Source organism: Hyaena hyaena, unplaced genomic scaffold, assembly GCF_003009895.1.
Source record: "Hyaena hyaena isolate Hyena2069 unplaced genomic scaffold, ASM300989v1 scaffold_331, whole genome shotgun sequence".
NCBI classification, from domain to species: Eukaryota; Metazoa; Chordata; class Mammalia; order Carnivora; family Hyaenidae; genus Hyaena; species Hyaena hyaena.
In genome coordinates, this window is record NW_024080965.1 from 1982231 (window position 1) to 1995337 (window position 13107).

General features: G+C 43.3%; 1 protein-coding gene across 1 annotated transcript; it reads left to right on the forward strand.

Annotated features, from left to right (window-relative positions):
• Window positions 1–2572: 2572 nt before the first annotated feature.
• GOT1 (glutamic-oxaloacetic transaminase 1) lies at window positions 2573–12508 on the forward strand (the record flags this gene model as incomplete). Its single annotated transcript, XM_039249288.1, has 2 exons — window positions 2573–2828; window positions 12327–12508. Coding segments are annotated over exons 1-2 (300 nt in total), but the record flags the coding sequence as incomplete, so codon positions are not given.
• Window positions 12509–13107: the final 599 nt, after the last annotated feature.

The following is a 13107-nucleotide window of genomic DNA, read 5'->3' on the forward strand; positions in this document are numbered from 1 at the left end:
AAGCGTGAAAAACTCCTCCCTCCCCTGATTTGTTCCTAAGTTTAGATCTCCTCGGTATCAGGGGCAAGATTGAGTACAATAAGCAGATGCTGACTTGCTTAGAGGTCCATGCAGTGTCCATGAATGACCCAGCTTGGCCTGCCTATTACGCTATGGGGCACGCGGCTCAGCCCTGAAGCCATCAGATTTCCAGGAGAGTGTATTCTAGAAATTCATTCCAGATGAAGCTCCTGTTGTGTGAGTTCTGAGTTCCTCCATCCCAAGTCTTTTGAAGAAAAAAAAAAAAAAAGCATCCAGAAGGGAGATGCTAGGGAGGATGCTTGAACAGTCATAGCAACCTCATGAGGCAGGGAGAATATCAGTCCTTCTTTCTTTTGACCCTATTGCCCTCTCCCTGGACACTCACTTTACCTGGGCAATGTTCACCTCTAAAGAGTCTTTTGCTTGGTCTATCCATTCAGCAGAGAGGCAGTGTTGCTCAATTCCAAGTCAAAGTGTTAAAATTAGCAATGGCCTGGAAAGCATTTTGTTTATTTCAAGATTGGCATTTTGTGTAGAGGGGTAGCCTGCAGGACTCAAGACAGAAGGATACTGAACATAATCTCCAAGAACATTACCAAGGACATGGACCCCACATAATATGTAGTTCCCCTTCCTGCTACACCCAGTTACTGTCTGCTCCTTTGTAAAATTTGGAACAGATATTATGAAGATAGGAAAAAAACTGCATATACCACTTTCTTTTCCCCTATCGGCATTGACTTGGTTACGGAGCTGCTTAGATTGTCAGTAAATATTTATTTGGACTTAGCTAAGTTGAGTGTTTAGGGGACCATGGGTTGTTTTTTCCCCAGGGAATGACGTAAGAAATGACCATGATATTGTTGGCCAATGCTGTGAAACTCATACTTTTCAAACTCTGGGAAGGTTGGGCTATAGAACACTGGTCTCAGCAGTTGCCCTTTGCCTTTGCTTTTGGCACCACTAAAAAGTTCATTGTCATTTCACCTTCAGTGTTGAACTTGCAATCTTAGAGGAAAACGTTGTTAATGAAGCACTATGGGCAGTTTACCTTTAAAAGCAGAGGTAAAGCTTCTGAAGAAAAAAAAAAGGCAGGCGATACAAAGGTTGCCAAGTGTCGCACAAAGATTTTTTGGCTTGTGTTCATTACTTTGAATGGAAAATTCATTTTGAGATTTGTCCTATTATCCAGTAAACAGAGGCTGAGGTATTGTTCTCTTCTGTAATACCAAGCAAAAGGATTCCTCCTTCCACCATTTATTGAAAACTTACTAAGTGCAAAAAACTGGGGGATACTTATATAGAGTAAGATCTCTAGCCAAAAGAAGCTTACCATCTACATGGGTGTGGCAGATGTGCACTGACAACAATGGCTAACATTTAGGGAGTACTTACTCTATGCAGCTAAACACTTTATATGTATTAACTCATATAATCCCCATAACAACCCTGAGGACAATACTATTATCTCCACTTTACAGAGCAGGAACAGAGAGGTTAAGTAACTTGCCTAAACCTGCCCAAGTCAGTAAATGACAGAGCCAGACTCTAAACCTAGGTGGTCTGGCTCCAGAGTTAGGTTCTTAACTAGGGCATTTTCTGAAATGGTAATATTGTCAACAAGGTACAGAAGCACAGGAAAAGAGAGACGGATTTTGACCAGGGTGAGGATTAAGGAAAGTCTTTATGAAGGAGACACTTACTTTGGGTCCTGAGGGTCACCAGGTGGTGAAGGGAGCTGGGGAGGTACAGCCTGACTATAAGAAGAGGCAGTTTGGGTACCAGCCAGCTGCTGACAACGGAATCTGGTTGAGTGTGCGTGTGGGAGAAAAGCGGGAGAGGGACTGTGCACAGATCCTGAAGGTCCTTGAAGACCAGGCCCTTAGGGAAAGGGGAGCAAAAATCTAAAAAAAAAAAAAAAAAAAAAAAAGAAAGAAAGAAAGAAAGAAAGAAAGAAAAGCTGCAGAAAGGAATTTCTGGTCACTCATCCACTTTTTAGTAGGATGTTCCTTGCCTGACACTCACTCACCCACATTTCTCTCAGGGGGAAAAGCCGACCAGGATGGTCAAGGTCACCTGCCAGGGCTCCAGAGCTGCACTTCTGGCCAAGGACTCTCGTCCCTGAGCGCAGACGCCCGGGATTTGGCTGCCAGCCCGGGTCAGGTACGTGAACGCCGTCAGGCCTGGCAGCGAGAACGCCTGCTTCGTGGGTATCGGAAGGGCCAGTCCTCCGGAATTCCCGCCGGCCACCTAGCTTCTCTCTTGGCCTTGGCCCTCGAAGGTCAAGTAGGCCACCTTCGGCGCACCCGGCTACTCGGCTCCTCCCTCAGCACAGAGATCCAAGGGATAGCGTTCTCAACTATAGGAGTCCGCTCTGCCAATCAATTCTAGCCCCCGCCCCATCTCAGCCAGAGCACAGTGCATTGGTTGCATCATTACTAGCCTCTGATAAGATTCTCTTCTTGGATTGGCTAACAGCATCCCCTCCCTCCTGTTCCTTCTGCGTCAGAAGCTCGCGATTGGTTCACCGCGTTGCCAAGTTCCGGACGCAGCTAGGCCATTGGAGGCTGCGGGCCCGCCCCTGCCAGCTAGGTGAAGGTGAGAGTCTCCTCCAGTCACCGGGGCTAGACGGGACCGTGTGGCTCCGGACGCAGAGTGAAAGCCCTCGGCCGTCTCCAGCTGTCCTGCAATGGCGCCTCCTTCTGTGTTCGCCGAGGTCCCGCAGGCCCAGCCCGTCCTTGTCTTTAAGCTCACTGCCGACTTCCGGGAGGATCCGGACCCCCGCAAGGTCAACCTAGGAGTGGGAGGTAAAGATGCAGTGCTTAGGAGTAGAAGCAGCCTGGGGAGTGGAGCGGACCTAACCTGCGCCGCGGGGAGTGGGAGAGGTCGAGGCCCAGCTTGGCGCTGGCCGCAGAGGGGAGCCCCTGAGAGGAGGCAAGATCCACGAAGGTTTTTCAATCTGCCCATTTTACAGATGAGCATATGGAGGCCCTGGGAAAAGGAGATGTGCCCAAGGTCCACGGTACAGATCTAGCAGCCAGGGCACTAACCTGGTTCTTCCGATTCCTCATTCTGTGTTCTTTATACCGCATCCTTTCACGTGTTAATAAATGGGGCGCCCAAAGATTGGAAGGAGAGGGAGGAAGCTAGGAAGGCTGATAGGCTTGAAGTCCTGGCTACTGGGGAATGGATGAAGGAGAACTCTGAGCCTTAGGGAACTCTGATCTGGGTCACTAAATGTTTGAGTGACTACCAGGTATCAATCAGTACTTTAACAAACCTTGTGGGGGGAACACTGAGGGTTGGTTTTGGCCTCAAGGATGTTAAAGTCAGGATATGATATAATAGAAATGTAAAATACTTCTGAGACAGGTTAATGCTGCCTGGGAGAATCTGGGAAGAATAGTCTGGCCCTCAGAGATGTGGTAGGAATGGGTAGAGATGGTGGGAAGGAGTAGAAAGAATGTGGAGGTAGGAGCTCCCTTTTCGCGCATTCTTGTTTTCATTTTTTGTTTGTATTTCTTGGACCTGGGACAGCTCGGTACATGGGCCTCAGTTTCCCCTTATGCAAGAAAAGGGTTTAGACTGGAGTACCTTAAAATAACTCCAACCTTTGGTGAATTTGTTGTTTCTCTCACTGTCATTTGAACGTTTGAAGCCCCACAGATGCTCGACCACATACAAAGACCAGTCAGGTTGAAGAAAATGAGTATGATGATGTTCTGTGCTAAGGAACATACGTAGAGGACTAGAGATTTTGGAAAGGGAAAATCGAGGGTGGCAAGAAGGAGGTTCAGAATCAGGCTTCCCACAGTGAGTGTTCATAGGACCTCTTAAAAAAAAAGTCTTTACCAAGGAGTATGAGGGAGGGGAGGAAAAAAAGCCATTAAAAAGTATGGTTTGTTGAATCTAGGTAATGAGTACATGAAACACCCATTATTCTTGCAACTTCTGTATATGTTGGAAATTTTCCATAATAAAGCATTTTTTAAAAAGCAAATACTGCATAGTTTAGCCCATGGAGAGAAAGTGATGTTTTTAGTAGGCAGTTGAGTGGAAGAAATATTGACAGGATGCCTTGAATTGAATTGGAATTGGGCACTATTCAAGCTCTTAATTTAAATCCAATTAAAAACCTCCAAGTACTTATTTAGAGCCAGATATATATGTTGATGTTGATTTAAAAACAGCTTTAAAATTTATTTTGACTCAGTTACCTTTAAACTATCTTACAGAGTTTTTGTGAGAGTTAAATACATTTAAAGTATTTAGGCCATTGGCTGACAAATAAGTAGGAGTTATGTAAGAGTCGTTTTGGCATTTCTGTTACTATTATTACTATTATTGTTGTTCTGGCATTTCTTTGGGTAGGTTACATAGAAGATGTTGAATAAAATTTTCAGCTTAAGAACTGCAAAATGAAATCATTTTTGACATTCCTTTAGAAATAAACTGCTCACGTAGAGAAAAAGTGCCCTGCCAGCGCAGGGTAGAAATGATTGGCTCAGAAGTATGGTTTGTAGTTCAGGTGGTCATCTCACCTGTAACAGGTTTCCAGGAACCCAAGAACTTTACCTCCTTACCATGAACAAATGATTTATGCATTTACTCTTTTTTTTTAAAGTTTATTTATTTATTTTTGAGAGAGAGAGAGTGAGCGCGAGCGAGCACAAATGGGGGAGGAGTAGAGACACAGGGAGAGAGAGAGAATCCCAAGCAGGTTCTGCACTATCACAGCAGAGCCTGATGGGGGGCTCAAACTCTTGAACTGAGAGATTGCAAGTTCACCTGCGCCCTGATCAAGAGGTAGAAACTTAACTGAGTTCGCCACCGAGGCACCCCTGCATTAAATCTTATTTAATCTCAGGGTTGTTTTAGACATAAGAAAGCTGAAGCCCAGGTGGATGAAGCAGCCTGCCCCAAGTCATAAGGCCATTGGGAAGGGGACTTCCTCTCCTCTATTTTGGGTCCTTCAGGTGGTCCAGAGGCTGCCGGTGCACTGTAGTGGCAGGCGCTCTGCATACAGGCCAGCCCTGCCGTCTAGTGATGTGACCTTGGGAGGGCTAGTTAACATCCCTGGACTCAGTCTGTTAAATGAGGAGCAGGGATGGAATTACCTCTCTCTAAAATTCTACTCTAAGATTCACTAACACATTACATGTAAGATAATGATGTTACTGGCCTCATCAGTTGACTGAGGATTAAATGAATAATTCCATGTGAAATGTGATTTCTAAGTGAAAAATGGATATAAATAGTATTTTTCTTTTTATGATCACCTTGACCAGTTTTTTTTTTTTTTTTTTTTTTTTTTTTTTGTGGATGGCAGGTGCTCAGGTAAGGGTCTCCTTCAGCTTTTGTATGTCCTGGTTGTAGTTATACATATCATCAAGTATATTCCTTTAAGGAAACGTAATCAATCACTGACTTTGGGGAAGCTACTTTTTATCCCCCCCAAGTTAAGATAAAGCCCAGTGGGGATTATCTAGCTCAAGTTGTAGTTATGTTGGACGTGTTTGAAATAAACTACAACTATAATTTTACTACCTAGTTCTTACTTGCTGATTGTTTCTTCAGAGACATTCTTCTAGCTGTTTCCATAATTTCCTTTTAGTTAAAGCAGAGCATCACATGTAAGTATGATATACTCTGAGTTGACCATTTTAGTGCTTGCCAAAGTTTCAGACACGTGGCTTTAAGGGCAGAGGAGACACAGGTCCAGCCTGATGGAGCCGAAGCAAGACCTTTCTTCATAGGCTTCAGTCTGTTTTTCACGTAAACTTAGATTTCTTTTGTTCCAGATAAACTGCTCTTATTTTAATGTCTGTTGTTATTTTTAATGTGGATGTCTTGCATCTTCACATAAAACTGTTAGATAGCTGTGCGGTATTAGGTGTTTCTGAGTACTCCCTGCCCCTCTTCCCATGAGCCTAGTTGGAGAAGGGCTTTAAGAGGTGTGCATACATGCCTCGACTCTTGAGTAGCAGTGGGTGAGGGAAGTGGGGATGTTCGGAGGAGAGGAGGGGGACTGATCATTGAATTCTCCATGTTCTTTCTTTCTTCTGGGGAGCAGCACTTGCTCACTGCCCCAAAATTCACGTGCCTCCTCTAAAAGAGGGGTCCCTGGAGCTGGGAAGCCTGCCGGCAGACGAGCCCCTCACACAGTCCTCTGGGGCCTGCTTGCTGTAGACTTTCCCTAGACATCTCTTGTCCTTAAAAAAAGTACATGGATGCATGAGCTAATATAGTATGACAGCCTAGCTCTTACAGTTCTCTGATCTTTGACAAATTATTCAACTTGTCTGGCCTCAGTTTCCAGGTTATGATACCTATTTTGTGAGTTGTTTAGAGGAATTAAACAGGGCTTGAAAAATAAAAAGTTAAAGCATTTAGGATGGTGCCTTGTGTGTACTAAGTATTTAGTAAGTCTTTGTTGTTTTTCCTATGGCTCAGCTACTGTCGATATCTATAACTATGATATCTTTCTTTCTATCTGGGACCTCTTCCCTGGATGCCAGACCCATACTTGGTACAGTTCACTAGACACACCAAATTCAGCATGTTTAGAACACAACTGGTCATTTTCACCTTCCCTTCAATCTTTTTTTTTTTTCTGCTTATGTTTTATATCTTGGTTGACCCTCTATGCCCCACATCACCACCAGTCTTTATCCAGACTATAGAGACTTTGAGTTATTTGCCATCCTTCCCCTGAACCCATGTCAATTTATTTGATCACTCATTCTGTATTGTCGACCTCAAATCTTATGACTATCTCCTCTTTTCTTTATCCTTGCCATCACTGCCTTAATTCAAGACTTCATTATTCCCTTTCTGGATTATCGCGGTAGCCTCCTGACTTAAATATCCGCCTGTGTTCTCCTTTCCAGTTTATTTTCTACAGTGTCACCCAGATGATCCTGATGTACAGCTGTCTACGTCACCCTCTTGTTTAAATGCTTCTAGTGGTTTCCCCATTGAAATGATGTTCCTTAGAAGAGACTCAAGATACTCCAAAGACTTTTTGAGCCCCTCCTTGCTGTTCTTCCTTGGATCCTATGTTCAAGCCATGGAAATGCAGGTCCTCAGACACCTCAGGTCTCTAGGTCTCTTGGACCTTGCACAGGTGTTCCTGCAGTCTGGTGAAGGGGAGCAGAATTTACCACCCCGAAGTATGCCTTAAGCTGGTTATTTTTAAGAAACTGCAGATAGAGGAGAAGCTCTGAAAACCATGTAGAAGTTACCCTTTAATAAGAGACATTTACATTTATAGGGGAAATATCCATTTGTAAGAGTGTCTCTCAGATGACTCTAAATATCTAGAAACTTATGAGTGGAGAGGGCTAGGCTTAAATCTGCCTAACAATCTTACTCATGTTCACTGTGCTTTTACTGGTCACCTCCCATAACTGACTCCCCACCCCCAACATCTTTTGTCTCTAGCTGAAGGTGATATTTAAATGTGATGGCTTTGGCCATTTGGGGGAGTTACTCAGCTCTCCTGTATATAGAGGGTACAGGAGGTACAAGTTATTAAGCTTTTGTTTTTCTCCTGTTAATCTGTCTTATGTCAATTAAATTATTAGACCAGCCAGAGAACCTAAAGGGGTAGAAGGGAAAACTTCTTTGCCTCTACACTGGTATGCCCTTTCCTTTACCTTTTACATTCTTATTCATCTTTCATACTTCATTCTCTGTGAAAGCTTTCCTGACTTCTTACAGGAGAATTAAGTGCTCTATGTTCTGTTTCCTCGAGGGCAGACAGTATCCTACCTATTTCTGTATAGCTCCTTGTAGCCAGTGCCTGGTTCTTGGTAGATTCAGTAATGAGTAATGAATGAGTGAATGATTCAGTAATGAGTGATGAATGAGTGAATGAAAGAATGAATGAGAAACTCCAAAAAATAGGGGTAAAAATCCCTGGGAGAGCAGGAACCATAGTTGTCAATCATGTTTGCCTTCACTGCTGTAATCACGAGAGCAGTCTGCCGCTCTGCTTCATCAGGGCAGTTAGGCAAGGCATTGGGAATAAATATGGAATGGAACCTAGGAGAAACTGGGTGGTGAAGAAGGGAGGGTAGGTATCAATTGGCTAATTTTTCTTTTGTCACAATATTGACACGATGCCTCCGTGCCTCCAGTCATATACAGGATTTTTTAGAATAGTACAGAATATACAGTATGGATAAGAACAGAGGTACTGCCACTTTTTATCTTCTCTATTTTTATTTATTTATTAAAAGATTTTATTTTTAAGTAATCTCTACACCCAACATGGGGCTTGAACTCACAACCCTGAGATCGAGTCACATGCTTCACTGACTGAGCCCACCAGACACCTCCCTATTTTGTTTACAATACGTGGTTTACAAATAACATTATTATCATAAATTTAATATATATGGCATAATTATGTAATAGATTACATAATCCAAACACAGATGTGAAGCATAATAAAAGTGGTTTTTCTATGGACACCCACACTCTTGTACATCTAAATAGCATCGCCTCTGTGTGTGTAGTCAAAGATGTGTTTGCTGTTGCTGCAAGTACCATTTCCAGAAATCAGATTTGCTTTCAAGGACAAAGATTGGCACCAACTGAGGATATTCAAAATAATGAGACTAATAATTCCAAAAGAAGAATTCCAGGAATAAGATGGACAATGGTAGCATTGTGATCATAGATACTCCAGTTCCCTTCAGGGACAACTCTTAACTTAAAAGTGGTTATTTTGGTATCTCTTCAAAAAAACCAGGGGCGCCTCAGTGGCTCAGTTGGTTAAGCATCTGACTTCGGCTCAGATCATGATCTTACTGTTCGTGAGTTCGAGCCCCACATTGAGTTCTGTGCTGACAGCTCAGAGCCTGGAGCCTGCTTCAGATTCTGTGTCTCCTTTTCTCTCTGCCCCTCCTCCAATCATGCTCTATCTCTGTCTCTTTCTCTCTCTCCTTCAAAAATAAATAAACATTAAAAAATTAAAAAACCAGACTGCCTGGGTGGCTCAGTCAGTTAAGCATCAGGCTGTTGATTTTGGCTCAGATCATGATCTCATGGTTCCTAAATTGAGCCCATCATTGGGCTTTGTACTGACAGTGCAGTGCCTGCTAGGGAATTCTCTCTCCACATTTCTTTCTGTCCCTACCCCACTTGTGCTCACTTGAGCTCTCTCTCTCCCTCTCACAATAAATAAACATTTTAAAAAAGGAATTGAAAAAAAAACCAGATCCAAGTCCTACCTGAGAAGTAGGCTTTTTAACTTGTTTAGAGCGAATTCCCTGGGCCAGGGGCTAGCATGTGAGCATGCTCCTATCCATGCTCCTATCCAGAGAATATTGGTTGGTTAGTGGCTGTGTCAGTCTGAGCTCTGTCTACATTCTTATTACTAGCCTGATGGCTTCTGCAGATGATTTACAGATGATACATCCCTAGAGGGTAGAGTTAGTTGATAGGAGATAGACCCCAAATCAGAATGGTCTTATAAAGTCTTGACTTATTTGTTGTGTAACTCTTGACCTATAATTTTACATATAGAAAAATTTTTCTAAGGGAACACTCAAGAATATGTGTGAAGATACAAGAACATTTATCACAGTACTTACAATATCAAATAAACAAAAGCAACACAAATATTTAATAATTTAATCATGGAAAGGAATGTTGTCTCTTCACTAAAATTGTGTTGCAAATGGATCATAAATATGAAAAATGCCCAGTTGCATTTATAATAAGAGAAATGCAAATTAAAACTACTCTGAGGTACCATTCGCATCCTCACACTGGCAAAAATTTACTCTGGATGAGGCTGTGGGAGGCAGACACTTATACATTGATGGTAGGAGTGTTAACTGATGCATCTAGGATCAGTGCCTTGTGCCTGATCGGCCTGTAGGTGAGATTTGGGCCCCTGTGCCCTCTGGCCTGTCCCCCTCCACCAGCCCCGAGTATTCCCAGCTAGTCAGCCGCCCTCTCTTGCTGACTTCCCCTGCCACCTCCCACAGTAGCGCCGTGGGGGTCTGCTGTTAGGCCAGGTGAGGCTGCAGCCATCCCCATCCCACCCATCGTCCTGGCACCTCGGCTGTGAGGCAGAGGTACAGGCCTGCTGCTCTGTCCTTTTTGACTCTAAGAGCAGCTGTTAGCTTTGAAGTGCAGCATGTCGTTTATGCAGGACATGGTAGGCAGCTCAAAAAAAAAAAAAAAATCCCTGTGGAGGCCAATTTGGATATTTCTGTCAAAACTACAGATACATATACTTCTGATCCATCTCTTCCATTTTCAAACTGCATCCTACAGATATATTTGCATCCATGTATGATGACATATGTATGAGGCTATTCACTGAAGTATTGTTTTGTAATAGCTGAAGATTGGAAACAACTCAAGTGTCCATCAACAGGACACTGGCAAGAGAAATTATGCTACATTCATCAGTTATGCAGCTGTAAAAAAGAACAAAGACATTCTGTGCAGAAACGGAAAAAGAAAAGATCTTTAAGTAGAAAAAGCAAGGAACAAAACAGTGTACAGTATGTTGCATTTTACCTTTTAGGTGAAAAGGGGGGACATACGAAGCTGTATTTGCTTGTAGATTCATAGGGAAATTCTGGAAGGATACAAAAGAAATTAAGAACAGCTGTTCTTTTTTGGAGGGCGAGGATTTGGAACTAGGCAGATGGAGGATAAGGATGGATTGGAGACATGAATATATTATAAGAATAGTTATTAAGAACTATTATAAGAATAGTTAATGACAGCAAAAAATACTCATATTTATTAAGTGGAAAAAAGCATGTTGAAAATTTTATATATAATATGATGCATATTTTGTAAAAGAATGTACTCATGTAAAATAAAGCTTAGAAGGTTGTACACCAAAGTGTTCATACTGTATCTGAGTGCTGGGGTTATATATTAATCATAATGTTTATCATTTGCTTTCTGGGCTTTTTAAGATTTTCTGTAGTCAACATGTATTGTTCAACATGTAAGCAATGTCAATAACCTTTCTAAAAAGTGATTAAAAAAAAGTCAAGGATCAGTGTTGGGCAGAAATCAGCAAGATAAAACAATCAGAATTACTCTGAAAGTTTCAGTTTCAGGGTGCCTGGATGGCTCAGTTGGTTTAGCATCCAACTCTTGATTTTGGCTCAGGTCATGATCTCACTCTTGTGTGATTGAGCCCCATGTAGGGCTCTGTGCTGAGCGTGGAGCCTGCTTGGGATTCTCTCTCTCTCTCTCTCTCTCTCTCTCTCTCTCCCCTCTCCTTTCCCTCTCCCTCCCTCCCTCTCTCTCTTTCTGCCCCCCCAAAATAAAATAAACATTAAAAAAATAAAATAAAATTTCAGTTCCAAAATCACTTGCAAAAGTGTGGGCCTGTTGGAGACGTGAACATTCCAGCAGAGACCGGTGACCCCTGCCAGGAATCTGCACAGATCGTTGGCTTGGGTGCAAGCCACAGCAGCTGCCCTCTAAAGCTCTAATCCTAAGATAATATGTTAGTCGTGGGGAAAAAGTCAGTGATAGGATAACTGGGCTAAAAATACTTCTAGTGTAGAGGTGCTTAGAAATTTGCTGTAGGCAAGACTATAAATATTGTGAAATAGATACATTTAGATCAATAAAAGTGTGAAACATGAAGTAGGAGGAACAGTGATGGTCAACCCTGGTAGAGAGAAGACAAAGATGTGTGCAGATTTCAGATAGGTTGTTGAGGGATCGTGTAACCATTTGCTGGAATCTTCAGCCCTGGAGCATTTGCTTGCCACGTGTCCTGTTCCTGTTCTTACAGGACAGGAAGAGGCGGTGGGCCTTCTGCCACGCCCCTCTCCACATTTTATGTTTGAAGGTGCAGCATTTGTGTGAAATAGCACCTTGCACTTTCTGGAAATCTCTTGGGGAGATGCAGAAGGAAGGAGATTCGAGGCCCATGGCTATACAGAACTAGGCGTGCCAGTAATATCGACATAGCATCTGTAAGGTGTAGCTTAGTGTGCAGAGTGCTTTCACGTGCACTCTTTCCCTCAGTCAGGTTCTCTTGACGCCCCAGTTTTTTTTCAGCATTCTGTCTTTTTAGGTCATGCATTCAAGGGCTCTAACTTCCATAAGGGTAGAAAGCATGTCTGTCCTGCCTGCCCAGCATGTAGCCCAGTGGCTGCCCCAGAGCAGGCAGGCAGTCAGCGAATGAACTTTAATTTCCCTCACTCTTCTATTTGGTTGGAAGGTGGTGCATGCTCCCTGTTTGCAATGCTAGCTCTTTCTTGGATGAAGCCTCACTCTGCTGTTACTAACTCTTCCCTGTCTTCTAGCTTATCGCACAGATGACTGCCAGCCATGGGTTTTGCCAGTCGTGAGGAAGGTGGAGCAGAAGATTGCTAACGACAATAGCCTAAACCATGAGTACCTGCCCATCCTGGGCCTGGCGGAGTTCCGGACCTGTGCGTCCCGCCTTGCCCTTGGGGATAACAGCCCAGCTCTCCAGGAGAATCGGGTGAGTTTTGAGTGAGGGTGTGCAGTTGACCCATGGACAGTGTGGGGGTTAAGGGTGCTGACTCTGTGCCACACTGAGTCAAAAATCCTTGTATAACTTTTGACTCCCCAAAACTTTACTCATAGTCTACTGGAAGCCTTATGGATAACATAAACAGTCAATTTATGTATGTTGTATGTATTCTATACAGTATTCTTACAACAAAGTAAGCTAGAGAAAATGTTATTAAGGAAATCATAAGGGGCACATGGGTGACTCTGACTTTGGCTCAGGTCATGATCTCACAGTTCGTGAGTTTGAGCCTGGAGTTAGGCTCTGTGCTGACAGTGCAGAGCCTACTTGGGATTATCTCTCTCTCTCTGCCCCTCCTCGACTTGCACGTGCACGCGCGCTCGCTCTCTCTGTCAAAATAAATAAGTAAACTTGTCCGGGGCAAGATGGCGGAGAAGTAAGGAGCTCTGTACTTGCACTCGCGCCCATACATCACACAGAAAAGATCTGAAGCCATTGGAAACCTTACAAAACCTGAGAGATTGGGAGAAAAAAAGACGCAGAATCCACTGAGAGAGCCTTCTAACGTGAGTGCGAACCGGGGAAGA